This window comes from Thunnus albacares, chromosome 16 (genome assembly GCF_914725855.1).
Source record: "Thunnus albacares chromosome 16, fThuAlb1.1, whole genome shotgun sequence".
In the NCBI taxonomy this organism is placed as follows: Eukaryota; Metazoa; Chordata; class Actinopteri; order Scombriformes; family Scombridae; genus Thunnus; species Thunnus albacares.
Window position 1 is genome coordinate 22,348,209 of NC_058121.1, and position 24,585 is coordinate 22,372,793.

Sequence of the window (24,585 nt, forward strand, 5' to 3'; positions counted from 1 at the left end):
TTCTTTATTTGGTTCCCAATTAACTGTGTTTTTGCTTTGGGGTTCCCACAAAATAATAACAACATAAAAACCATGTACTATACATATATGTGGCTCTTCTTATAATGCATCCTTACATCCTTAAGTAGCCGAGGTAGAATTACAGGTTCTTTGCCCTTGACCGTCAGTGGATGGATCAATTTACATTGTCTTGGGAATGACTTTGTTTGCCTGACTGACAGTGAAATGGCAGCTATTGAGTGTGGAGAGGCTTCTAAAGAGACCTGCAATTTCCACTGACAAGTAATGAATGTGCAAAGAATGTAAGACAAGTGATACTCTTTCCTTGAAGGGACATCTTTAAGTTTTCAAGGTTCCTCAGCAGCAATACCACAACTGTTGAGAGGACAATGATACTGAACACAAGGTGTCACTGCAGTGCAGCATAAGAGATGGCTTTTCAACTGCAGTCCTCAGCTTAAATCAACCTACTGAAGTCAGAACTACAATGAGATATTTACACGGGACCCAGAGCTGGAGGTCAACTCAGCTGAGTGTATTTGTGAAAGCTAAAATTTGGCAAGCAGGCTAAATAGTGTGTAAGAAATACCCATTCATACAATAAAGGCACAAAATCCAGACAAAAGGAGACTATTGACATCACATGTGTAAAACTGGGTATCTGTATTTGAGGCACACATGTGAAAAACACATATACAAAACATATACAGTACCTGGCAAGGTGAAGTGGTAACTCATAAAAATCTTATATGGGCAAAACTGCTGAAAAATATTTACATTCCTTTAAGGTTATACAATGCATTAAAACACATAAAAATACATTCCCACACTGAACACTGAGGAAAAAGGGGTGTATTTCCTTCATTATGTGTATTTAATGCAATATCTGACCAAATCTGCTGAATAACCTGCTGAAAATGTGCAATTTTCCTTTTCAAATCCATTCAAGAATATCTACAAACTTCACATTGTGCACATATTTTCTCCTGGAGGTATTTTAATTAGACTTCTAAAGGCAGGAAGTGTGTGCGTGTGTTCAAGAAAAGGCATTTGTAGCATATAAACATGGGTATGTGTAGATCCGTTATTTGTTTCTGTTAGCTTTAAATGAAAATTCCACTGTAAGATGAACAGATAGTAACAGCTTCATAACTTTAAATACTTGGTCCTCTACAAAGTTTAGATGGCCCTTATTAGGACACAGGAAAAAATCCCCATTCTTCCCCCTGACCATCCTCCTCCTCCCCTTGTGTTTCTGGGCATAGCTAATGTCCTAAAATGGTCTTTTTGTTTTGCTGTTGTATGATTTATAAACTCGTGTGGTTTCTCGTCTGAACTGTCGGTGACTTCATTTGTGCATTTCCTTGTAAAGAGTAGTGGTTTGGACTGTGTCCCCTCACCCACTTACATCACTCAGCATGTTTTCCAACAAAGTTGGCACTCAGTATTATGTTTCTGGGAATTTTGCTTGTGGTCGAAATGAAACTGTTAGTAATAAGAAAAGAAACTACATACATTAGAAACAGAAAAAAAGTGAGTGTGCAATAACCTCTGAACATTTGATATGCCGTGAGTGAATTACACACACAAAAAAACCCACATCCTTAATCTTTTATCATCCTACTGAAGTTCCTTTCATTAACATATGTGAGACCTGAAGGTTATTCAAGTTTATAGCACTGCATGAAATATGGAATTATAAAATAACCCTGCAGTGGCTTTTTTTCTGAAGGAAACATGGCAAAGAATAAAAAACACAATGGCTCTTTGCACCAATTGTTTTCCTTAAAGCCGTGAAACACAAAACAAATACTGTAACTGTTGTTGGAAAGGAAAATCTTTTTCCTTCCTTCTTAGCACTTAAGTAGAATATAAAGAAGCGTTCCCCTTGTTGAAAGAATCCAGTCTTCCTCTTGGAGACATTCTTCGGTTATTTCAGTCTCATTGACTGTCCAGTGTCCAGTGGCTCTGTCTCTTAGAGTCCAAGCAGACAAATTAGATGCTCTAGCGCTGAAAGTTTCACCCATATTGCCCATCCAATCAGATGGTCTCGTACAGCAACATCCCACTGAAGATGGTCAAGGGTTCAGAGGAGTAGGCCAGCTTGCCAGTGACGAGGTCGATACAGACGGTGTCCCCTTGCTCCATGGGCAGGATGATGTTGAAGACAGCCAGAGCTCCAGGTATGTGTTTGGCCTCTGCCATAGGCTTCTCCAGGCCTTCGGGCTGATACCCAGCTGAGTCCACTCTTGCTACGCCGTGATTGGACTTGGACAGCACCGCCTCGATCTTTATGTTCTTGTGGCCCGTCAGGATGCCGCTGAAGAAGTACTTCCCCCTCACTGGAGCTGTGAAATAACCTAGAGGATGGAAGCAGGTAACAAGTAGAACTTATGAAGAGCTCAGACTTCCTTTTTCATGATGTATAAAAATTTGCACGGATTCTTGTTTGATCATTCATTTTGGCAGTCAATAAAACAATAGGCCCACTGTAAAACTTCACAAGCCTGTTGGATTGCATTAAAGAGTCGGTGCATGGAAACAACACTACTTTAAAGGTTAAGGTCATCCAAAAGAAAAAAATGCATATTCTTATCTCATTTGAGATCTAGTCATGGTGATTGTTTTGGTTTTATTTGCCCCAGTTTTCAGATATCCATCACAAAATTTCTGCCACCACTACAAATCAATGGAGGTGAATGAAATTTTGATTGCTCACAGCACTGAAACAGCCTGATTCCAGACAAACAGGTCTGGTGTTTTTTCCACCAAGATACATTTAAGAAATACTGTCAAAGAGGGATATACGTGATAAAATATATTTTCTTATAATTTAGGTGAACTGACCCTTTAATTTCACATAAACATAATACATTCAGATTTTTCTTAAGATAATCTCAAAATGACATGGTGTAACAAGAAAGTTCTGATCATTAATTCCAGCCAACCTGTTTTGGGGTCATAGACGTCCTTTTCATTGACAAAGATTTTGTTGAACACAATGGTTCCTGAACCTCTCATAGGTCGAGTCAGTGCAGCAGAGAAAGAAAGGCGTGGTACATGGGCATCAGACCCTGCAGGACCTGATCATGGAGGAACAGAGGAACAGAGTAAGAGTTAGTTTGATATAAAAGCAGCAGAGATCAAACAGTAATGAGAGCTTTCATCTGCTGTTTAGTAAGAACAACACATACCCTCTTCACCTCTGAGACCTGACAATTAAGATAAAAGATAAAACAGTGAGTTAATTATGCGGCAAAATCATTCTTGCTGTTTATTTTTATTCTTATCACAGTGTATCTACAATAGATGTGAATCATTTTTAAATATCAAAAATCTAACTTGTAAATCACAATCATGTCATTATGTTGAACGAGATGTAACCAAACTTTGTTGTCTTTACCTGGGGGTCCAACTAGTCCCTGCGGGCCCTCTCTGCCTGGAGGTCCCACCCTCCCTTGGAGTCCTACGAGACCCTGGGATCCACGCTCACCTTTCTCTCCTTTGGGGCCTGGTAAACCAGGTGGACCTGCAGTACAGGAATATTTGGTGAGAAAGCACAGCTGGCAAATACCCTAATGAAAATCGTCTTTTAGTAGAAATATAACAACATGTACACCCTTTCACCCTCATGTTTACTAAAACCCCTCTTTCAGACAGATTGCAGACTTTATGGGCTCTTAAGTGAATGCCTCTCAGCCTGGATTCTTTCTTTGGTCTATTTTTTCCATCCCCTAATGTTGCCTCCCTAATTATCTCTTGTCTGAAAGTCAAATCCCATGCCCTTCGTTCTCTGTGACTCACCCCTGAAGTCTTGTTCTATGAAATCGTGGAACTCCTTGACCAAGTCCACAACTGAAGAGTTCAGCCTGTGTATGTTGGAGTGAACTTTCTCCAGCTGGACGTTTTGTATGTTGTCGATAAGATCTCCTTGAGACGTCACTGTGACATTGAGTCCATTAACGCAGCTCCACAGCCCAGACACATGTCGGCTCAGTCCCTCTTTGATCCTCTCCAGGCTGTCTGAGAAGGAGTCGAGGCGTCCACACACTCCTTCCAGCTTGGACAGTCTTTGGTCCAGGCCGTCGCTGGACCGCCGGCACTCTCCCACCTCTGTCACATAGTTGCTCTTTATTATTTGGATCTCTTTGCCAAGGCTGCCGAATTGAATCTTTGAGTCATCAATGTGATCCGTCAGCTTCTTGTCCAACTTGTCCACCTTTTGGAGAAGGTAGAAACTTGTTAATGTGTGTATTTTGGATGACTTTCTTTTGACAAAATTCTATTATAAATATACTTTTTTTTCCATCTTTGCTATGATTTATTTTCCTATGGTATCGTATACACACAAAAATATGTAAGCGTATTATCTAAACCATGTCTGTCTAGAAAACTCACATGTTTGTAATATGCTCAAATATTTTCATAACTATAACAATATTATGTCAAAACACAGTGGCCAGGATAACCGTGAGGCATGTTTGACTGACATAACGTTGTTTTCACAGTCTGTAAAGAAAAGTCATGTTTGAGTATGTACAGTATAATCAAACAACTCATACAGTACATTGCCATCGTAATTACCATCACCATTATCATAATGGTAGTTTGATCGTTTCTATGTAATTCTGAGGGGCATGTTTAAAGTTTAATATAATACATTGGTTCCCAAACTGGGGCTCTGGACCTTCAAAAGGGTTGCAAGATAAATCTGAGGTGTCACGAGATGATTTATGAGGTATGATATGTAGATAAGAGGAAAATTGCATTGCTGCCACACAAATTATGTTTATTTTTCAGATTATTTAGCCATGCTTGTGGCACGGCACTGATGGCAGCATCAGTCTATCAGTTGGTCCATCACTTTAGCAGGTTAACACGCTTAACTTAGATGGTGAACATGGTAAGCATTATGGCTGCTAAACATCAGCATGCTAGCTTGTCATTGTCAGAATGTTAGTGTGCTGATGTTAGCGTTTAGCTCAGAGCACTTCTGTGTCTAATTACAGCCTCACAGAGCTGTTAGCATGGCAAATCCTGCATAGTTTTACCTATTCAGGCCTCTACAATCTATTAAAATAACAGGTTGAACTGCTTGAAACCTATAGGCAACCTATTATTTATGACATTATGACATTACTTCAATTTAAAGAATCGCAAATGCCAAATATAGTACATAAAGTACCATAACAATCACTGCATTAGTGGCAGTAATATTATCTTCATCATCATGTTACCTCAGAGACGATGTTGTCCTTGGTGTTGGTCAGATCGGTCAGTCTGTTCCCATGCGTCTGTATGGTCCTTCCCAGGCCCTTCAGTGTGTCATTAATGGAACTGAATATGACCATGACCCCAGCTAGCTCCCCTTGGATGGACTTCAGATCCCCTCCTAATCTTCCACTGTGGACAGTATGACCGTCCAGTTGATTCTTCAGATCATTTATGTTGACTTTGCACTGTCCGGTACACTCCTTCACTTCATCTCTAAGTCGTCCCACCTCTTCCTGAAGGTCGGAGCACACCTCAGAGCAGGCAGTTTCTCCTGAGTCTACTTTTCTCCGCAGATCTGTTAGCTCCGTCTGGCACCTGCTGAGGCCAGTCATGGTGGTGTTGGTGAGTATTTTCAAATCTTGCTTTACACGGCTGCATATAGAACAGTCTTCAAAATCACGGCCCAAAGTCTCTACCTCTGTGACAATCCGGTTGAAGCGCTCCCCATTCTTCCCTGTCACAGCAATTATTTTTTTGACATCATCTTCTAAGTTGATAACTCTGTCAGACAGCGAGTCACCCGACACAGACAAATCATTTAATTTAGTGTTAAACTTCTGGATCTCTTCCTGGTTGGTCACAACTCTCCATTCTAGGGTTTTCACAGAGTCTTCAGTCTGACGGCCTTTCCCATTAGGCCCACAGGTCTCATTGCACATTTTTGTGGTCGATGTCAGCCTTCTGTCCAGGAAGGTTGTGATGTTCTCCAGCTGGCCTAAACGTCGACTGTGGTCTGTCACCGTGTCTCCAAGAACTGACACTTCCAGCTCTATCTTCCCAATCTTGAAGTTGTGGTCATCCAGCCGACTAAGGACCATGTTGCGCAGCTGTGTGACATCTCTCTGAACACTGTCCTTCACGTTGTTCCCGGTGTTAGTACACCTCTGCTCCGTCTTCCTCACTGTGTTATTCACCCTCTTCTCCAGGTCCCTCAGTCTGCTATTAAACCTGTCCTCTGACACCCTTCCCTTTATTCCACCTGTCCCGGCTAGCTCCTTATCCAGTCGCCCTTTAATGAGGTCACACTTGCTTGAAGTGGAGGTGACCCGGACCTCTAGATCAGACAGCCTCTTCTCCATCTCAGTGACTGTGTTGCAGCATGCCTGGGTGCGCTGAGTCTCACTGCGAGAGATTTCCAGACTTTGCCTCAGATGCTGGTCCATGGAGCTGATCAGCTTCTCTAGGGCTCTGATCCTGTCCCTGTCCTCCTGCTGCTGGCGCCTCAGGTCCTCCACACCGGCCTGAAGGGAACAGGGATTAAACTGATTTTTGACAGTGTTTCTCCATGCAAAATTGTTTGATTTGAATCAGCTAAGAATTTAATTTCCTTGTTTTTTCATAGGCCATTTTAATCCGAACTGGAAGGTTGTTTTGCTTCTTTCAGGGGCAATTTCAATGAACTATAAACTAATACTGTACTTATGCACTGCACTTGTATTTGATCCATGAATGGATTATTGGAGTCAGGGGTCCCAAAGGCCAGATTTCTATTTGAAGCTACATTGTATAATTTCTCACAGTATGCTTCAGTATTCTGTATAATAGTTCGGTTTTGGTATGATATGGTGGGAAGGTTTGGAAAGTGTTTATACAGCCTGTCTTCATTTCCCGTGGGAACAAAATCCTGAGGTTGTGATGCAGTTTCCAATCAACAACAGCAACAAAATTTTAAAAAAATGCAAAACAACTATGAGTAAACAGGGTGGAGTGTGTTGTGGCACTGGTATGAATTTGAGCCCAGGGACCCATTGTCAGTGTTTATACATGAACATCAGACAGATTGAAACTGAAACTGAAGTTATACAAATAAAGTTTGTTTTATGTTATCCTAATATCGAACACAACCTCCAATTCTGTTCTGGTGGCTAGCCTTAGTGACACTTTCCATTTCTAAAATCTTTTTTTTTTCACTGCTTGATTATTGAATTTTCTACAGTATTGATTTTCAGCTTTTTCTTTTGTGACTGCAGTGGTTTATGTGGAAAAAGTGTTTTCGTGTATTACTGCCTGCAATATGGACAATATTTATTTTACTGCTTTAGCCAGCAGAAATCACTTACAGAGGTCCACAGGGAACTAAGAAGATGCATGACATTTTTACAGCTAAACAAAGAAAGAACGAAAGAAATTACACAAATCAAAAAATGGACATAAGAAATTGTCAGTCTTGTTTGTGCTGAGCTGATTTTCATATATTGGGGTTCACCTGGCAGGAGGAGCAGGACAGAGACACCCTTCTCTCCAGCTCCGTCAGTATCTCCTCCTTCAGAGTGTTCAGCTGGTTCCCTCCATTTCCTCCTCCTCTGGAGGATCCATCCAATTCGTTGCCCCCTCCGTTCACCAGGTGGTTGTTGATGTTGAGCAGGGTCTGATCATGGACCTGAACAAGCAATTATTCATGTGGATTAATAACATTTATCCTCATACTTCGTCATTTAAAGTCTACATATCTAGACCAGACAGAGAAACATATATTGTTACCTGTGTCCTGTTATAGAGCTGGTCCAGCTTGGTCTGGATGTTGTGGATAGTTTCCTTCATGTGTGGCTGGGCTGAATCAGCAGGGACAATGACCCCATTTAGACCAGGCCTATACAGAGGAAGAATTGAGATTTCCTCAGGTTTTTAGTGGAGAGTGGGAGAATAATTGCTACACAGCTTAATTTTAAAAATGATCACGTACACAGGAAAGTGCTGTGGAGAGGATGGGAGGATACATTGTCTAAATTTTGCTGATTGCACATTATGCACAGTTTAAATAAAACAAAAACCAGTGTGTATATTTTTGTAGCATCCGATTAAGTTTTTGTTATATCTTCCTATCCTCATTACAAATCTCTGTATATACAGTATGTTAATAAACAAGCGTATCCTCTCTCCATTAACTGACCTGCTGAAATAAACAACAATAAACAAGTAATATACAGTGTAGTATACATCCAACAGTATCCTGGGTAATATCAGTATGACAAAACTAGCATATGGTGAAAGGCGTGCAGGTGTATGTACTCCATGAGGAATACAACATTAAGTGATGGATTGAAAACAACATTCACGTACAGCCTCTGGTTCATGTCGTGAATGGTGGTCTGTATGTTGTGGAGGTCTTTGGTCAGACCTTGGATTGTTTCCTCCAGATGTTTGACCCTCTCACTGTCACCTAGGGAACCAGGAAAAAAGAATAAAAACCTCTTTCCACAACCAGCTTCTTACTGTAAGTGATGTGGTGCTGCATGAATACAGTTCTGCATTTTCTGCCAGAGTTTTGATAGTTTTAGTTATTTCATTTGAAAGGCTTCTGTATTTGTGATTTTGTCGTTGCTTTCCTCACTCAAAAAAAAAAAAAAAAAGAGTCAGAGGTAGGGTGTGACTCAGTTAGGAAAAGGTGATGTCATGTCTTTCCGTTCACCAATCTGTTTTTAGCAACATCTGAATCAAAATGTGATAACAGTTGTGGGGTTGTTTGCTTATGTTAGCAGCACTGTTAGCCAAATCTGATCAAACCACACCCACACAGTCATGATAAAACTGATTTGTTTTGGGGTGTTAAACTCCCAATAAATAATAAATGAGAATGCTTTTTCCCCTGAACTTTAACTTTCATTGCTGCTTGTTAAGTCATGAATAGTTAATGATATACAGAAATACTTAAGATTGAAACCATTTTAAGTGCTTTAAGTGAAGTCAGCATTTCAAACTTGATTGAATACAAACCTTTTGTAAAGACCTTTCCAGTTGCCTTTTACACTTATATATTATATAACTGTCCCTAGTCATTTTGCTTTGCATGTTGACATGTAGAAAAACATGCACATCTCTAAGCATGTCTGAGTTAAGACATTTCACAAAACCTATAAAGTGGATCTTGATTACACAAAACCATATTTCAATGCACACAATTTTAACTTCATACAGCATTCCTACCATCTCTGCTTTCTACTCCGCTCTGTTCAGTGGTTCCCTTTGGCCCATTGTGGCAGTCTTCCCCAGAGTAACCATGGCAACACTTCCACTCCATTTCTGTCACCATTTTGTACGCCACCTTATACCTTGGCCTCCTGTATGTCCGGTAGCTGAGGATCAGACAGAGATTTCACATATAAAATGTCATCTGGATTTTTTTTTATTTGTTCTGACTTAACTTGAGGAGTTTAGTGTGATCCTGATGGCCAAGTCAAAGACCCGTATTGGTCCCTGAACCCTGTATTAAATACCACCGCTGTGCACTGTTGATATAAATGTGCACTAGATGTCTGGAAAAAGCTGCAAATCATATCCTGATGATGGATAGGATTAAGAGTGCTTTTTAAACTTTATATGTTATTCCTGTCCCTTTTTCCAAAAGAGGCCAACTGCATTTAGTCAGTACTAAATCTTAATTTCTTACTGGTGTACTATTCTTCCGGGGAAAAAAAGAATGTTTACTTTGGCATGTTCTCTAGTTTTATCATTAATCTGTGACTGAAGAGACTCACTGTTACAGTAACAATGCAATACATAGACCAGAATTGGCCGGAAGTCTCAGTAAAGATTAATGGCAACGTCACATGCACATTAACAAGCCCCAACTGTAAACGTTTAGCAGGTTGCTCTTTTCTATGCCAACCCACAAGCATTACTGTAGGTATAGCATACAGAGCATTTTCTGTGCCATAGAAAAGATTTCATCTTCCAGCTCCCTGCTCTCAGAGCGTGAGAAAAAGGGATTCGACATACTCTCAGAGGAAAAACAAAAGCAGGGCTTGGAGAGATGGAGAGAGGAGGAGTTGTGTGAAGTGAGAAAGTAAGAAAGGAGGGGAATCATAAAAAGACAGAGTAAGAATAAGAATAAGAGATTGTTTTTATAGGGCAGGAGACTAGACTGTGGTGCCTGGAACCCCTGTCGGCTTCATTCTTGGCATAGCCCAGGTTTAGGCCGAGGCCCCTGGCAGGCATGTGGATCAAGCAGCCGGGCCATGGTTAAACAACACGGTGAAAACTTCAAAAGAGGGAAAACATCAGGAGTGCCTGATTAATGTTTTCCTCCAAGCATAACATCAATTGGGAAAATCATTCAATCAATCTCATTTATAGTAAATTTGCTCCAATAATTGTAAAATTGGATATTCCCAGATCTGCATCAGGAAAATTGGAGCTCCAACACAGTAATGTGAGCGTTTTTGTGTGAGTTTGAAACTAGTACTTCATCACTGGGGTTAGACCTGCCAAACACTGAGCTATAAATATGTATATAGTGATGAACTGGCTACACACCAGCACAACCACAACCAGGCACCTTCCTGACCAGACTGCTGAAACTCTTCTGAGACAGAGATGGACAGAAAAGGAAAAGAGCATTGTAAAAATCAGTAGCAACAGACAGGAAAGAGAGAGAGGAGACGAATGGATAACGGATACAAACTTCTGTGGAACTGAGGACAGGAAGTTGGAGGAGCAACATTGAATACAGATTAGATTTCATCAGCAGAGACGATGAATCAGAAACAATATGAAGCACTGAAGAACATAGTATCTGAGTTAGGTGGTGTGTGTTCGTGTGTGTATCAGAAAAAGAGAGAGAGAGTAATGGATACTCACGCCACTCGAGGACACTGTCCCCAGGTACAACGTTGGTAGTCTGGTTTAATGTACGTCTCCACCCCGTCCTCCATCACACAGCTAACAGTGCGCGTCACCACATAAGCACACCAGTTCCTATGAAATCACACCCACACACATCCACATCCACACACACACACATCCACACACACACACACACACACACACACACACACACACACACACACACACACACACAAGCAGGAAAAATAAATGACAAATGAATAACAGTATGGTGACTGGCACTTTCACAATAACTTTAGAGTCAGAGATTGGCACCAACACAGCAAATACACTCACACACATGCACTGATGCACACACTCAGTACACACTGTGCTGCTGTTCTTTGTTTTCCAAGCAAAATAGGAAAGTTTCTTAAAAAAAATAATAATCAAACATCTGTTGACTATGGGGCCCCAGAGATTTGAGATTAGTATCTTAAATCCCGGGTTGATTATTATTCTGTACAACATTCAAGAGATATTGTCCACTGGTGCAAATGTCAGATCATTTCAGGATAACTGTATGAACAATGGCTACCATTGTGTGCCTCCCCAACTCCCTACAACCAACCCACACAGAGACACACACACACATACACATACACATACAGATACCCATATCTATGTAGTGCTTTTACAGTATATTCATGCGAAAACTTCCACTGGTTACATTCATTTCACAAACCTTCTGACAAAAGACACAATGTGATATTGATAACAAAATTTCTTGCCTCTCAGTTATGGATAATTTCATTTTAATCTTCAAACATTTGAGATAATTGACAGGAAATCAAATTAAATAGTGTGTGTCTGGAACTGGCTGCTGAGATGTTAATCTTAAAGGAGTAGTTCAACATTTTGGGACATGTGGGCGCTTATATGCTTTCATTTCAAGAGTGAGATCAGACAATCAGTATTAATGTCATGTCTGTGTATTAAAGCATACATACCCTTTTTTTCAAGTCTGTCTCAAAATAATACTCAAATACCCATATGTCGCTGTAATTATTCCTCCTGTTAAAAGCTGTAAAGAGTCCCCCTCTTCACGTAAGTTTGACGTGAGAGATGGAAAACAGAATCCTAAAAAAAGAGTGCAGCTAATGCTAATGTGAGGCTTCAGAAATCTGGTTTAGCCAAATTAAGAGGATATTTACAGAAGTTACAGTCTTTTGAGTACAAAATTCTCCCTATTTCCATGTTTACATGCTGAACTGCAACAAAAACAGAAGCTGGAGTCAAGACCTGTTTAGTCTAGCTCAGCATAAAGATGAAAAGATGGGGGAAACAGTTAGCCTACTATAACAACACCTCTGGAGAAACACGGCTCTGAGATACAGCACATTAAGGTATTATGGCTGACATGCAATAGCAATACCAAAAAGTAACATGAACCCACTTGTATAATGTTTCTGTGTACCTGACAAGTGTACATTTTCGACCTTTTAGCTCTGGATTGGTTGTGGCTAACTCCTGAGAAAAACATGTGGGACTTCAGGTAGCTAACTTGTCTTATCTGAACTTGTTAGCTGGAAAAAGCTTCTTCTGGTTTGATATGAAAGGGGTTGATGAGTCCATCATACAGTCTTTGAAACTATGGGTCTTTGATTTCACCCAGAAATAAAGACGACCCTCAGTTCTAGCTGACGGCCGTCCATTTTTCTGACTGAAATGACGACTTTAATAAGCTGTAGCCACCTAGCATAAGCTAATGCTAATGCTAAATCTGGGTTGGTTGAGAATATCGCAAGCTGACTCATTTTAAAAAAGAAAAGACTGTAAAAGAGTCTTAATTATGCACCATGATGGCTACATACATGAAGTAACGCTAAAAGACAATGGCTAAAGCTATTTCCCTGGCAAAGAGTAAGAATGCTCTCCAGCCAATGACCCACAGAGGATCATGGAAGTAAAGGAACAACATTATAGAGCTAGTTAGTCTTAGTATGGTACAGATTCAATCAAAAGTTTAGACACACTTTCTCATTCAAGTGAATGGGAAAGTGTGTCCAAACTTTTGACTTGTACTGTATGCTTTAATGTATTTTCAAAACAGTATGTTTTACTTTAACAAAAGAAACAGATTTGAGGATGAAGAATAACCAATGAGTTTGGCACTAAACACTAAAACTATCTAATGGAAATTTGGCTAGAGTTGCTGGAGTGTAAATTTCTCCAAACCAAACAAACAGCAGAACACATCTGCCAAACACTTACGATACCGAATATTGCTTTTGTTAGAGCCCCATTCACACTGTTTCAGCCTGTGGAGAAATCCAAAGCTTGAGAAGCCTGCGGTGCCTAGTTACGGTTGCTAAGCTATGTTTGGACAATCCATCTTTAACCCGAAATCCTAAAATAACCCCTCTGAAGTGAAGGCTGCCCAAAATGATTTGGCATAACAAAAATGTCTTCATAAACGTCTGTAAGCTCAAACCTAAAGAGACAGAAGTACAAGAAACACACATACTCCCTTACACTCCCCCAGTCTGCATGCAGTTTGTCCTCTCCCCCCTGACCTCTCTTGGCCCTCAGATATGTCTCTTGATAACAACTGCGGATGGATTTAAGACACAGACATCCTTCAGTCGCTTTCTATCATCATTTTCATATTACCCAGAATCCCCATTCACTGCTATTTCCCCAGTGGTTATTACGGCCAATTAGTGTCACTCTCAGATTCATCTAAGCAGAACTACGGAGGGTTTATGGATAAAAGTTGGAGCATACAAGGAGTTCCTTCATGCTGAAAAGTCAATCAGCAGTTTTCCTCTCTCGGGTCTCATGTCTATCTTTTTATCAGTGTCTGTCTGTCTGTCTGTCTTCATGTCTGTCACTCGCTCTCCGTGGCTCCATTTACTTAACATGATACCTTGCAGAAAGAATTAAATTTGCATGAAATTTGACTCATGCAATAAAAAAAATACATTATCACCAAAATATGTAATAAATAATATCTGACAGCGATTATGTTTTTTTCCCTCTTTTTTTTTTTCCGCTGTCCTTGTCTGTGCAGATCTGTCTCTTTCTTTCCATCCCACCCTCTTTCTAACTCTTCCTGTCTCTTTCGATTTATCCCACTCCACCCATGTCTCTCCCTTCTCATCCCTTCAACTTGTGTTTTTCTCTCTTTCCCCTCTCTGTCCCCTCTCTTTGACTGTACCTCTCCCCCCCAAGAACCATGATCCTCCCCTTCATTCCAGAGCTTGTCTGACTGACAGAAGGAGTTTATCATGTTTCGATCCTCCCCAATCCCTTGTGACCTCCTGTTCCTGTTGCTACTGTACATGAGAAAGTGAACGGGACTAATTAGCTCTCAGACTCTCCTGTAAAGGTTTTCTTCAAGGAACATTATGAAAGAGTTGGTTGACCTTTATTACAGAGAGAAAAAAAATTGCCATGCTAATAGTTTTGGTTTTATTTGCCTAAGTCTCCAAGATTTCTTGCGCCAGCACATTACAATGGTGGTGAATGGAATTTCGTTTGGATTGGTTTTGTTTGGTGCTCACGGAAATTAAAAATCAACATATAATTTGATTTATAGTAACGTATCTTTCCAGAAACAGTGTCCCCATTATGCAGGATAATCCACCGACCTTGCTGTTAACAATTTTCATTCAGACTGTTTCTTTGATTGTTTCCTGATTTCCCATTTCTCAATACTGCCAAAATTCCCCTCACCGCGACTGTTTTGGGGTGATTAGGGTTGCAGAAATCTAAGAGGCAGATATCTCAAAACCATGACAAATAAAACCAAAACTACCTCCAGGGCACAGCATCACTAGAGGTAAGTTTTTTATATATGTATAAAAGGGGAATCATGGTTTTAACTTGATCTTTTTACAAGTCATTTAATCTTATATCTCTCTTTTATCTTAAGTAAGTCAATATTAGTGTAATTCCACCATCTACTATTCAAAGAATATCAGAATAATTGATTAAAGAATTACTGTATATCTTTAATCTTATCTTTAAGCCTGATAATCATCACAATGTAGATGGTTGCTTTCTTTGCCTAAGACTTGCTTGCATTCTTGGATTTGGTGCTTAATGAATAAACATTGTAGTTTAGTCTAAGGATGGAGGATGTTGTATTGTTATACAGATTACAAAACCTCCTGAGACGAATTTGTGGTTTATGATATTTGGCTATGTAAATAAAATTGACTTAACTTGACAGTATATAATTTTGAGCTGATTTGAAATAAACACTATTTATGGGGGAATTCAGCTCAGCCTGCAGTCAACACCAGATTGGTAACTGAATGTCATTTGGCTGAAATTACCGTCTGTTCATGCATCCAAACAGCGTTTCAACCCCTTATGTGTATTTCCAAAGAGTTGCGGTTCATCACAGTAATCCACATGACGTCATCTAGCTATGCACCGAATTGCATTATGTTTTGCTTTTCCACTCTGTGGTTAGTTACATTGTGTTTGACCTATCAGAGCCTGGAGCACTGATTATTCAGAGCGAAACCCCGCCACCATACATCTGATATCAGCCAGCGTCAGTGCTTCCAAACACAGCTGTCTCCGCACTCTTCTGTTTCCAGAGTGTTGCGGTTCATTTCAGTGATCCTTATTGCTGTGTGTGGGTTTTCTGGGTTATCTTGTTTAGCGGGTTTATTATTCTGTGTATGTATGACTCAAAGTTTCTGAGAAACAGGGAATCTAACATCTCCATCAGGAGTTGGACCAGTACAGAGGAGATAGGGAACATCTAAAATCAGACAGCGGTAATAAATCAAAACAGCTCTGTCTCGTTCCCCTGTAGTTCCACTGTGTTGTTTTTTGTCACAGTGATTCAGTGAACCAGCTCTGCCAATCTATTATCCTGACTTACTGACGCTCAGGGTCACAGACAGCAGATAAAGCATAAAGTTGGCAACATTCACACCCTATCTCCTCTGATGAAGAACAGACGCTGCGTTTTGTTTAAATGAACTTAACCATCGTTCTTTTTTTCACCGCTGAGCTGACACAGATGTAGATATATGCACGCACATTTATGCATACATAGGCAAACACACAACTCCCTCCATGTCTGCAGCTTCCAAACACCCACACTTCCATACCGTCCTCCCGGCAATTTCATTTTCCATCTTTCCATCATGGGCTTTTCACCCCAGTGAAATACATAAGAGATGTCTTTATATTTGTAAGAGGATGACTAACTGTGACTGTAATACTGAACAAGTGTGCCTGGGAAATATATGCGTGCTTATGTCCAGGCGTACACCACCATCTAAAAAGAAAGTTACAGTGAATTTTGTTTATTTGCGTCCCTGCCTGCAAGCGTGTTTCCTGTTCCATGGGTGACACCTTCAAAACATTTCAGCCCTGAACCCTGTGGCCTCCTCTCTCTCTCTCTCTCCCTCTCTAACCAGCATGAAGTTAAGCATTCCAAACAGTAATCCAATAAAGTCCCATTAATCCAAATGGCCGGAGAGAAATCGCTCAGATGAAAGTCCACTAACGAAACTTGGCTTCTATTCCATAAGTGTAAAATACTATTACAAGTTAACACACATCCTTTGACACACAGCCAAGACAGACACACATAAGCACTAGGACATGCAGATACACACGTAGACATACATACACACACAATTATGTCTCAAGACCATGAATCTGACCTGCTTATTATTCCACTTTACAAAATGTAAACATGAAACCATATACTGTACTTTTACAAGCTGATGCTAATTTAATATTACAATTACAGTCTATAACTTGAGCCATACAACATGAAGTTGGTGAGGCAGAGAACATGTGTTTGTGTCTGTGTGTCTGTGTGTGTGTGTGTGTGTGTGCGCTTGGTCTCCCATGAATGGCATATTCAGTAGCTAATCTCCCTGTTTCCTTTACTATATCAACAACACAGGAAAACATTGCACATAAACAGTCCAGTTCCCGCACAGATTATGTTTATAACTACATTATGTATTTGCAGAATGTTTGTCAGACAGCAGTAGATAAAGACATCGATGTAAAACTAGAGTACAACGATTTCTTAACAGTGAATTTCAACTTTCAAATTGTTTAAAACCCCCTTAAACCTCAGTGATTCAGTGGTGGACTAGTCATTACAAGCTCATACTATGCACCCAAATATTGTGATAACCTACAGAACTTTATTTTGTATTGTAGTGGAGATCCAAAAGTTTCCAAAGGAAAGGTTTGAATAGTGACTCATATAGCTTCCATGGAGAGCTGGGACAAGCTGATAAAAAATATATGTGGTACTGTCAGACAGTGTGATATAAGATTTCCAATCTATAAGCTGCAATAACTGATTTTTGGCCACTAGGGGGCAGCAGAAACAAGCTGTAAACATAACACTGACATATTATTGATTTTTAAAGCAATACTTTGTAGACATACTAGACATTTTGGGAAATACACTGTGGAGAATTAGAGCAGAAGATCTAACCACACTCATATCTGCTCATTAAATATAAGGCTACAGCAAGCAGCCAGTTAGCTTAGCTTAGCATGAAGACTGGAAACGGGGAAATTGCTAGCCTGACTCTGTCCGAAGGTAAAAGAATTCCCTTACAAGCAACTAAAACATGTTACATGTCTGTTTCCTACTTACAATTTCTTGACCAGACGCTGTAACTTCCTGAAATCTTGTTAAGGTCACTGTGAAGTTGCCGGGCAACCAGGCGAGACTTAGGAAGTTACTGTTCAAAGCCATAAAATAGACAGACACATAACATAACTCCCATAAAACCACATTTTTACACTTCAGTTTTTGTACAGATTAAACGAATAAAGTAGCATAACAACTGTAACAAGTTAATTAGTGAGCTTTAGAAGTACTGGTTGGCAGATTTTGTTACCTTTGGACAGTTACCTTTAATAACTGTGAGCTGAAACTTTATCCTCCATCTTTGTCTTCAGATACATGTAAGGAAGTAACCAAAAAGTTGGCATAAGAAGTGTAGTTAGCATAGAGTTGCTTGATTTCCCAAATTTGACGATGCATATTCAAACAGATACACAAACAAGCACAGCAAACAAGTCTACATGCACTCATCACAACCTTCTCCTACAGACAAACACATACAAACAGCATCTTCATTGCTTCTCTGCTGGGCATTGAGCAGTGAAATGTCCCTCGTACAGCTTCTTATTTTTATTTATAGAGCCATAACTCAGCGTGAGTGGAACTCTTGCACCTGTCTGAGCATCACTTTATTCCCCAATAAAATCCCCCTCCTTATAAAACAGCAGACACACACCTCATAGCCAAGCAGGATGCCACAGTCTGACATCTCAACCCGCACATACCAGGTTCATTTTATTCAAAAGCATCTCAGCGTGAGTCCTACACAGAGGAATTGTGGGTAAAACTGGAATAATCAGTGACAAAAGTGACATAGAGGGTAAGTGGGAGGAAGAAGGAATGAAAGAGAGAAAAAGGAGTGCTAAGGTCTAATACTTAAACAAAGAAATCACTTGGCAGCGCCTATTGTTGTCGGATCTTTCATTTAGCTTCAAGGGAAGGCTTCGACAGCGGCCTGAATGAGTTCCATGGTAAAAGGGTGGTGCCTCAATGTTTGATCTGTGACCCAGAGGTCAAGCACCCCTCCTACGTCCTTGTAAAGGTATACCCCTGTACACACACAGTTAAGCACACAGACTGTCACAGACAACAACACACACACTCGAGTGCACTCACTCACGCTTGAGTGATCGCACACCGACAGACAGACGCACACACACACATTCTTCCATTCCCTCTGCTCTGTCTTTAAATCCAGTTTTACTCGCACACATACCATTTTCCTTTTGGACCTGTTCCAACATCAAGGGACAGCATGACTGTGTAAACTTCTCTCTGATTGTTTAGCCTGGCGGTCACGAAGATATACAGAGAATGTCCACGATACTGCCATTTGCTTTAGTATTATTGCTCAGATACGTCAATGTTCGGAGGTCTGCAGGGGTTTTTTTGTGGCTCACTTGAATTTTAACCATTTATGGAGACATGTGCGTTTGACACGTAAGTCCCCTCAAAGCCTTAAAATCACAGTTGCCCAAAATAGAGCAGACTATTTACACAGGTAAGACTTTATTAGTCTGAAGTGCAAAACAGCAAGTTCAGTGTCTTGTCTTGTTATTTATTCTTTAAGTTGAGGGGAGCTTTTTAGAGTCAGTTGTTCGTGTGGTGGGATGGGGTGGATATTGGGAAGAGATCCAAATCTCTACAGTATTGCAACTTTATCCAAACAAGGTAAAGAAGGGTTTCTCAATGCAGTGCATGCTGGGAACTATGGAAATTAGGTTACAATAGCTGTGACTGGAATGGTTCCCTTTTCCCACATTGGCATTACCATATATAAGGAGATTTGTTTACTGCCCTAATTAGCAGAAAATCAAAAAGAGTGAGTGAATTTGGATACTTTCCAAGGTTTGGTCAAGAGGAGGACAATCCTGTTACAGTCTAATTGCCTGGCGACATATTGGTGCACTTAGGTATGTTGCACATTACAATGGTGGTCTCTACTGTAGAGATCAGATGTTTTTACTGTATTTCAGTGCATTGTGGGAAAGACATAGTTCTTTAAAAGGTTTTTGCAATTGTGTCTTAAGATTCAGACACTAAAAACCAAACCTAAGAGCTTACAGCCATGTGAGCAGCGTGTGAGGCAGTATTTACTTGAACTGAGTGCAAAAGTCAGCACGCTAACATACCCACAACTATAATGATTACAATCTTAGTTTAGGCTGTTTGCATGCTAACATTTGTAAATTGGCATGACTGAGTCTAGTGGAAATGTTTTGATGGTATTTGCTCAACCAAAAGTATTGGAAAAAGTAAAACATTTTGACCTGCTGATGGTACTACATGAAAAGTTATAACAGTTCATCCAGAGGAAGACATTAATGTCTGTAGTAAATTTCATTGCAATCCATCCAACTGCCGTCAAGCCATTTCACTCAAAAAACACAAATTTCAATCTCATGGTGGCCCTAGAGGAAGAATCCAAAAGTTGTCAAGACATTGCAGACTGGACCAAAGTGGTGGACCAGCTGACTGACCAACAGACTAGCATTGCTAAAAATGGCTGATGTTACAACCAGTGCCCTAAAATGCAATCCAGTCCATGCCAGCATTACTTGACCAGTAATAATTATCACTTTATATGGATGTGATGTTAACTATAATTTTAAGTCAAAGGACATTAATTCACTGAAAACAGTATGTGCACTCGAGCTAATGGTCACAGTTAACACAACTATTTTTGCTTTTGATGGATACGAGGCACATTTATAGGCGATGTTACTGACCAACATTAGATTTCTGCACACAAGCTTAAATTCTGAGCAACCACAACATGTGAAACCACAGTTTTCTTAAACTGCACTGGAACCACCAACATTTATTAACTTGCTCAAAAGGCAATTATTAAGAGAAGCTAAATTACTGACAATTATTTCCTCTCCATGCTCAGAATAATTAACCCTTCTCCACTCTTTTCTTTGGATATTCTGTCACAATTACAATATATATTGGTCTGTGGTGTTTAATGTACTCCAGCAGATATTTTACTATGACCTCCTACATTATCAAAACTCTTTTTGACAACAGAATAGGTGTGAACTTGTTGCTTTATACTGTATGTAGACAGAAAAGGCAATGTTAATAGGAAAAAAGTCATTGAAAAAGTGAGTATGGTTTCAGGTATGCTCTGAATGGCCATACTTGAAGGTGGGGCAAAAAGCCTGCTGTCCTAAACAGGATCAACGCATGATAAATTGTATAAATGGGTATAAAATGGGATGCGCACTTTCAGACATTCTCTCTTTGCAGGCATTCGTTTTGTTACACTTGGTTGTACATACAATAAGCGCAGTTGTGTGGAAGAATGAGAAAAGAGAGCCTGAGAAACTTCCTACCTTCTCACTTCCATCAATTGAGACAACTGGCAGTCAAGAAACTGGCATCTCTGCCTCTTTTTTTAAATGGATTTCTCGCTGTCTGATTGTCGAATGCTGGTCTTTTAATGGCAGCTGTAGGTAGGATCCCTGATGGACTCAGATTAAAACTTGATGATCAGAAAACTCAGTGTTGATCTGATCTGTATAGTCCTTTTTAGCTAGCCTCAAAAGATATATTTGGTCAGTGTGAACAACAATATGGTTCTTGAAAGCAGCTTTCTCTTAATGGATATTGCTACACAACTTCTGCACTAATCTTCTCACTATTCAAGTGAGGCGGTACAAGATGCATCTCCTGATGATGCAGGCCAAATGTGTAACATTAACTTGCTGACCCAGTAACATCAGGACATAATATAACGTTTGCCACAGCTAATCACTAATCAACAAATCATCACTCTTCATCTCACAAACACTTAATGTAAAACTATAATCTAAATACATGTCAACACAACATCTGAAAATCTAATATTTGTGTCAGTGGCTGAGTAAGTGAATGCCTAACGCACGAGTGTGAGTTAGTGTTTGTCATCTTTGTGATCTCTGCATGGAGGACCTCAATGCTAATGCCACACAAGGGAGAGTAATGGAGAACTTTCAAACAGAAGATAAAAATGATTAATGAGAGAGATGAAGGTGTTCTGTATCTACTCCTTGCTACCCTCCAGTGGTGATCTAGCATCTTTTCATTTAAAGTGCTCAGGAGCCAAAATAGATTAGCCGTCCACCTGCATATATAATCACTGCTCATTCCCTTTCCTTTCCGTCCCTGTCTGGAGCAGACGGGATGACGTGTAGCTCTGACATTTTGGCAGGAGATGTGTCGGACACTCTCTAGGTCCTCCAGAGTTCCCCCCCCTGAGACCCCTGCTGGATGTCTTCAGTTCATTCAACAGCCTTTATCGCTTATGGAATACTTCACACATCTGTCAAAACAGATCAATTGAGTTCAAACAGATGTCAGAGGGGCAAACCGCATTGCCACGGGCCAGCGCATTCTTCTCCCCGATGCGTCACGTTGTGTGTGTGTGTGTGTGTGTGTGTGTGTGTGGTGTATGAGTGCGTACGTCATGGCCCAGCCATGCTGACTACTTCATAGCCTACTAGTTTCAGTAGGGGGGGGAAGGCATTTAAGGACCCTGTCTTCTCTCTCTTCTCCTGTCAGTCTGTTTTTTCTCTTGTTGTGTCGCTCCTCCCTGCCTTTTCTCACTCTTTCATCCTCTCTTGTCACGCCTGCTCACTCACTCGCTTTTTACTCCAGATCTCCTTTTTCTCTTTTTTTTTTTTGCCAGTTTTCCTCATCTCTGTTGTTTCTCTTTTGTCTGATCTTTCTTCTTTGTTTCTTACTTGGTCTTTTGTGTCATCTGATTCTTTCATCCGTTTTTTCTCACTTATCTTGCCTTCTCTAGATCTTCACTTGTGATTGCTTCAGATACTTTCTCTCTTCCTTCTCTTGACTTCTTATCTCTCACTTCCATTTTATCAATCAACTTTTTGCACTTTTTCCACCACTTTTTATTGCTCTCTGGTCTCCTCTCTGCATGCCTCCCACTTTCTCTCATTCACAGTAGCAACAGTTCAGCTTCAACATCCACCAAAGAAGCCAACCATCCATGTCTCATCACTCAGGGAGCCACAGCAGCAGCAGCAGCAGCAGCAGAAAGCAGCTTTGCTCTGATGTGGACAGAAACTTGATAGAAGCTCATATTGCAGGAGCTCAACTCCCAGAAGCCTGGCCAGCCTTACATACACACATACACACACGCTAAGTACAAACACATGCAGGCATGCAGGAAGACAAATACCACATGTGAGAGATACTGTAGACTCTGTCAGTCATTCTGCTGTGACCTCTTTTAATCACTCCCAAATAAACACACACACACACATATGTGCACACATACATGCGTAATCACTTATTTAATTTGCCAAAACTTTCTCATTCATTCATTTACAAGACACACAAACAAGCCGCACGCACATCTGTCCATAGAGGTGCAGGGGTCGTTCACACACGGGCCCCTCAGGCAGAAGCTCAATTACATGCTAATAACACACTATGGGGCTGCAACAGCACATTAAAACCATACATGTGTTGGCTCACTAACAGTATTAACAGCTTTATGAGCGGGGACTCCTACAGCCATCATTGATTTATGAGTGACTATTAATCAGTAGTTGCTGAGATCGAAATGATTTCCTTACAGTCCCATAAGTGAAGGCAATATGGTAGCTCCGCCACTGATCCAAGATTTATAGGAGTGTGTGTGTGAGACTGTAGAAATCTGAATCACTCGAATGAAAATTTTCAATTTAGTGAAAAACTGCACTTTTTTTTATACAATATCAGTCTTCTGGATTTACAGCGTAACATGCTTCGTATCCCTGCAACTCATCAGACTCCCCACAGAGCCCATTCACCCCTACGTGACAGGAAGATGCTGTTTGCCAGGAAGATAAATTCCCCTCCAACAAGGCTGACAGGGGTGCTGCTACATACTCTGGGCCCCATGGAAACTTTTCACTTGGGGCCCTGAAACAGTAAATATCTATAATCCCTATAAACCCTGTCCAGCTCGGGGCCTCCTGAATCATCAGACCCCCACCCATTCACCCATCACCCTTTATTCAGGGCCGCTGCTGAGTAACAAAACTAATCACTTGTATTTCCTCTGAAAACGAGAATTTTCTTTCTACAAGAGCCGCTCAGTTTATATTTTTACATTACGGACTCAGAAGGAGACACTTATTAGGGACGTGGTGCCCCGCATGGGAATATTTTTTTATTTTAAAATTAATTAATAATCAAATTAGGATTTATAGTTATTTAAGTTGTAGTGAAACTATTTTAGTGATGCAGCTGTGATTATTTTCTATCTATTATTGTCTGTTAATTACTTTTCAATTCATTGATGAATTTTTAGACCCAACATGATGCCTTCAGATTGCATTTTCTGTCACACCAGCAGATATATCAAGTTTATAATGACATAAAACTAGCACATTTTCACATTGGAGAGACTGTAACTGGCAATTAATCGACTAATTAATCAACCAACTAACCTTCAGCTCTGAATTATTTAATATTTAGCTGGGAACGACTCATCTGAAGCCACTAAAAGACCCCAGAAGCTCCCCGGACCTCACTTTGGGAACCAGACATGAGCAGTTTATTAGGGGCTGTCACCATCATTAGTAACTTTAAATAAAGTAAATTCATTTTTTCCAAGTGAAGTTTTGAACTGCAGCTCCTGTTTTTCTGGTTTAAACTTAAATTGAAGCGGTTAACAACTTTTACGCACGTGCGCTGATCCTACCTGTGTCTGCTCGCGGCTCTCTGTCCCGTCTGAATACTGGACTCCGAATATCCGAGACCCCAACTAACCCGGGCCAACATGAAGGCAAGCAGGTAAAATAGTGTCTCCATCTTTACGTCCAGTGTCGGTTAAAGGCAAATAAATGTCATTTGGTTTCCAAAAGTTTATCCTAGAAAACAAGTCTCCCCGTTGTTTGTTATCTTCAGTGACGCGCAGCCTGTAAATGAAGGTAAACAGTCAAGAGATGAGAAGCTCCCGTAAACCCCGCAGAGTCCAGTCAAGTGCATTTCAGAAGGTCAACTGCTGCTGAAAAGCGATGGAGCACTACTGGAGTCTGAAGACTGCTGCTGCTGCTGCTGCTGCTGCTGGAGCGCGGAGCAACAAGAAGAAAAGTTTCCTGTCAGAGCTCCAAGAGCCGTCATGCCAGCGCAGGAGCTCTTTC

At 40.5% G+C, this 24,585-nt stretch overlaps 1 protein-coding gene across 2 annotated transcripts; it reads right to left on the bottom strand.

The window, feature by feature from the left end:
• Positions 1-644: 644 nt before the first annotated feature.
• emilin1a (elastin microfibril interfacer 1a) lies at positions 645-24,585 on the bottom strand. Of its 2 annotated transcripts, none has more exons than XM_044329590.1 (12): positions 24,144-24,585; positions 10,852-10,968; positions 9,199-9,347; positions 8,335-8,434; positions 7,756-7,864; positions 7,481-7,654; positions 5,238-6,515; positions 3,805-4,219; positions 3,404-3,529; positions 3,195-3,212; positions 2,949-3,083; positions 645-2,360 (listed from the first exon to the last, which is right to left on the bottom strand). In XM_044329590.1, the coding sequence occupies exons 1-12, from the start codon at positions 24,251-24,253 to the stop codon at positions 2,041-2,043; spliced, it is 3,051 nt and encodes a 1,016-aa protein (XP_044185525.1). In that variant the 5' UTR covers positions 24,254-24,585; the 3' UTR covers positions 645-2,040. The 2 variants fall into 2 exon arrangements, with proteins under 2 accessions (XP_044185525.1, XP_044185526.1); XM_044329591.1 differs by lacking the exon at positions 24,144-24,585 and adding an exon at positions 12,293-12,494.